This window comes from Octopus bimaculoides, chromosome 2, assembly GCF_001194135.2.
Source record: "Octopus bimaculoides isolate UCB-OBI-ISO-001 chromosome 2, ASM119413v2, whole genome shotgun sequence".
In the NCBI taxonomy this organism is placed as follows: domain Eukaryota; kingdom Metazoa; phylum Mollusca; class Cephalopoda; order Octopoda; family Octopodidae; genus Octopus; species Octopus bimaculoides.
The window spans coordinates 188,427,539-188,431,969 of NC_068982.1; the positions used below are offsets into that span (position 1 = coordinate 188,427,539).

The 4,431-nt window shown below is 38.6% G+C and overlaps 1 protein-coding gene across 1 annotated transcript in view; it reads left to right on the top strand.

Moving 5' to 3' along the window:
• LOC106873695 (tRNA wybutosine-synthesizing protein 5) overlaps positions 1-2,010 on the top strand; it is an 8,082-nt gene extending 6,072 nt beyond the window's left edge. Inside the window, exons 3-5 of the mRNA XM_014921167.2 lie at positions 115-184; positions 828-1,010; positions 1,888-2,010. Coding sequence (XP_014776653.2) covers positions 115-184; positions 828-1,010; positions 1,888-1,983 — 349 coding nt within the window. The 3' untranslated portion in view covers positions 1,984-2,010. The remainder of the gene's footprint in view (positions 1-114; positions 185-827; positions 1,011-1,887) is intronic.
• Positions 2,011-4,431: the final 2,421 nt, after the last annotated feature.

Consider the following 4,431-nt stretch of genomic DNA (forward strand, 5'->3'; position numbering starts at 1 on the left):
GAGCCTGGCGCAGCTCTCCAGCCTTGCCAGCTCCTGTCAAATTGTCCAACCCATGCCAGCATGGAAATGGTGATGATGATGATGATGATTTCTTCTTGTTGGTTTTCCTTGTAGGATTTTACCATTCTCAGAACTGGTCAAACGAGCATCACAAGATTCTAATGAAGAATTTTTCATTTGTCCGGTCAGTTCATTTCTTTGATAATTTTCCTTCAAATTCTTTGTTTTTGCTTTTTTATTGCATTCCTTTTATTTTTTGCTTGTTTCAGTCATTAGGCTGTGGCCATGCTGGGGCACCACCTACAAGAATGCTAGTCAAACGAATTGACCACACTACCATTTGTTTCAGCCTAGTACTTATTGTATCAATATCTTTTGCTGAAATGCTAAGTTACAGGAATGTAAACAAACCAACATCAGTTCTGAAGTGATGGTGGGAGACAAACAGATGCAGAGACACACATGCACATTTATATATACATACACTCACAACGGGCTTCCTTCAGTTTCCTTCTACCAAATCTACTCGCAAGGCTTTGGTCATCCCAAGGCTATTGCAGAACACACTTGCCCAAGGTGCCACAAAGTGGGACTGAACCCAGAACCATATGGTTGGAAAGCAAGCTGCTTACCCAACAGCCATGCCTCCACCTTTGTAAAGATTTTTTTTCTTAAATGGACTGAAACATTAAACATAACTTTTTTCAAAAAAAAGAAGAGATACATTTAAATACTTTTACTTGTGTCAGTCATTAGACAACAGCCATGCTGGAGCACCACCTTGAAAGGTTTATGTTTATTTATTTATCTAATTATTTATTCTTTAGGAGGAGAAATACTATCTGCGTTCCTTGGGAGGTGACCCACGAAATACAGTTGCAAACATCGAAGAACAGTTTCCACAAATAGCAAATGATTTGAACATTCCAGATCTTTTTCCTGCCAAATCCTTCTTCTCCAGTGTCTTTCGTATTGCTTCAAAATCAACCCAACTCTGGACCCACTATGATGTAAGTAAGACCAGACCCTAACAACTCTGTAAGTAAGAGGTAACCATTCATTAGAATTCTTTTTTACCATCTAGGTGTCACAGAGGCAAAGTTTCCTTTCGAGTGTTGGGCCTCACAGAGGCAAAGTGGCTGAGTTCCTTTCAGATATTTTTGCCTCAGGATTTTGGGCCATAGGAAAGTTTGCTGTATTGGAAATTTTTCTGCAAGACAATTTCACCAAAAAATATGAATTCCTCCCTTGGTATATAATTGTTTCAACCAACATATATTATATTATTATAGCAAAGCTACAGGAGTAGGGGTCAGCAAAATGAAGCAATCTAAAACAGGATTATGTTTTCAAAAAAAAAAAATTAAATTTCTGCTTAAATAAAAAGTAATGCAAAATAAATATGATAACGTTTACAAAGAACAAAAAGAAAACAAAAAAACAATTAAATCTAAAACAGAATTATAAAAAGCATATATATATATAAAAACTAATTTTTTTCAGAGCTGTAATTTCTCTAAATCAGGTTGCCTGCCATTATCTTCAAAATTTCCTATACGGCAAAGTTTCCTACTCTCGGAGTGGTTGGCATGAGGAAGGGTATCCAGGTGTAGAAACTTTGCCAGATCAGATTGGAGCCTGGTGCAGCCGCTGGCTCTCCAGACCTCAGTCAAACTGTTCAACCCATGCTAGCATGGAAAGCAGACGTTAAACGATAATGATGATGATGGTATATAGAAATACACACACGCACATTCATACATACATGTGTGCATGGATGTATCTGTTTTTGCTGGTCCCAGCCATTAAACTGGAGAGCCATGATGCAGCACTGCCTTAATATACTTGAATTTATATACCTTTTTTTTTTTTAATTTTTTTAATTAGATCATGGATAATATACTGATGCAAATCAAAGGCCGTAAACGAGTTGTGCTGTTTAGCCCCCAGGATGCTCACTACCTTTATCTCCAAGGTACGTAGTTTCTATCAGCGTTTACTTTACTTAAACAATGAATGGAAGTTTTTTCTTTTTGATTTGATTATTTTATCTCATCATCATCATCATCATCATCGTTTAATGTCTGCTTTCCATGCTAGCATGAGTTGGACGATTTGACTGAGGACTGGCAAACCAGCAGGCTACACCAGGCTCCAATCCAATCTGGCAAGGTTTCTACAGCTGGATGCCCTTCCTAACACCAACCACTTCGAGAGTGTAGTGGGTGCTTTTACGTGCCTCCGGCACGAGGGCCAGTCACACAGTACTGGCAATGGCCATGCTCAAAATGGTGTTTTTTAAGTGCCACCTGCACAGGAGCCAATCCAGTGGCACTGGCAACGACCTCGCTTGAATGTTTTCTAACATGCCACTGGCACAAGTGCCAGTAAGGCGACGCTGGTAACGATAACACTCAAATGGTGCTATATACGTGCCACTGGCACAGAAACCAGACAGCTGCTCTGGCAATGACCACACTCAGATGGTGCTGTTAGCACACCACTGGCACAGGTGCCAGTCATCGAATATGGTTCAATTATGATTTCGATTTCACTTGCATTATATGAATATTGAGTTCTCACACCAGGCTATTAGAATCACTGAGCCTAAGCGAAATAATAATAATTATTATTGAGCGAGAGCGCATTGCAAACCATGAAACTGACACTGGGGTAAAATATGCGAAGCCCATTATACCCATCATGACTACCCGTCTGATAAGGGTACACCAGGCACATGCATCACAACCATATGTGCACAACATGGTGATCTCATATCAAGATAAACAGTGCATGACCTTGCAGGTGGGGCCCAGTTAGAATTTTCTTCAGGTCAAATAGCGCATCCCACTCAAAAGGTCCCTAAATAAGGGTTGTTTAAGGAAGTTGAACGAAACACCCATGTTTCCAAAGGGGAATTATCCAAACCCCAAAGAATTCCTCCCCCACTACTTCTGCTCCTGATCAGAGATGCACCTATCGTCAGCCACCAAGGGACATGCTCAACTAGTTAAGGTCAAACAACTGACAAGCAAATCTGTGGTATTGAGCAGAATATTTGCTGTAGCCCATGATAACACTTCCGGTCAGTTAAGATCAGAAGCCATAAGGTGCCAAGCTGGCAGAACCATTAGCACACTAGGTGAAAAGCTTAGCAGTATTTCATCTGTTTTTATGTTCCGAGTTCAAATTCCACCAAGGTCGACTTTGGCTTTCATCCTTCCGGGGTCGATAAATTAAGTATCAGTTGCGTACTTGAGTCGATCTAATCGACTGGACCCCCTCCCCCAAAATTTCGGGCCTTGTGCTTAGTGTAGAAAAGAAGATCAGAAGCCATGAGAGCCACTGCCTGGTATGGCAATCAAGGCATTATTATTATTATTATATATTATTATTATTATTATTATTATATATGTTTCCGAGTGAAAAGCTCCAGTAATTTATTTATTTGATCTTTTGTGTGCCATAAGAGTCAAAAAGAGAATCCTGCCTGAGAGTGTGGCTTAAAGATATTTAGCTGCTACTTCTAACAGGTCGAACAACCACTTAGAAAATCCCTTGTTGTGTTTTTTGGGTTTTTTTTTTTTTTTACTTTGGAATAGAAGTTTAATGTAAGGGAAATAACTCTGTATAGCATGTTAGCAACTCGATAATTCCTTCGCTGCAAATAAAATGAAATATAACAAAAATACAGGAGAGTATTGTAGTTCGCTTGAAGCATTGTGTATCGCTTGTAAAGAATAAAATGCTTTGAATGACACAACAATGCACTATAATACAAAAAATGGACTATGAATAACTGTTGTAATTTAATCATCCATAGTTTGATACAATAATATTTTGGAATACAAAAATTCCTTCTTCAGATATTCCTAGGAATTGATGGAGTCGCTGCTAACCGATTCTAGCAGCGACTCCATCAATTCCTTGGAATATCTGAAGAAAGAATTTTTATATTCCGAAATATATCAGACTATGAATGATTAAATTTCAACAGTTATTATAGTCCTTCGTTTGTATTATAATGCATTGTTGTGTCATTCAAAACATTTTATTCTTTAATAACAAAAATATTTTTAATAATCGATGAGAATCGCGCAAAACAGCAGGAATCCAAACGATAATGTATTTATTCATTCTTAATTCTTTCTGGCAGGTTCGAACGTGAATCGCTGTTTGTTCGTCATTGGAAAACGTTTTCGTTCTTGAGACGATTTATATTTTCTCAACACACAGGATTCACCTGAATATTAAGAGGTTGTAGCATTAAGAAGCTCACTTTGCAACTGCTTGGCTTCGAGTTCAGTCCTAGCGCATGGTACCCTGGCCCTGGGCCATCAAAAACCTCCTAAATCGGATTAGTAGCTAGAAAATGAAAGAGGCCCATTGTATTTATATATATGTGTGTATATCTGTGGTTTCCTTCTCTAC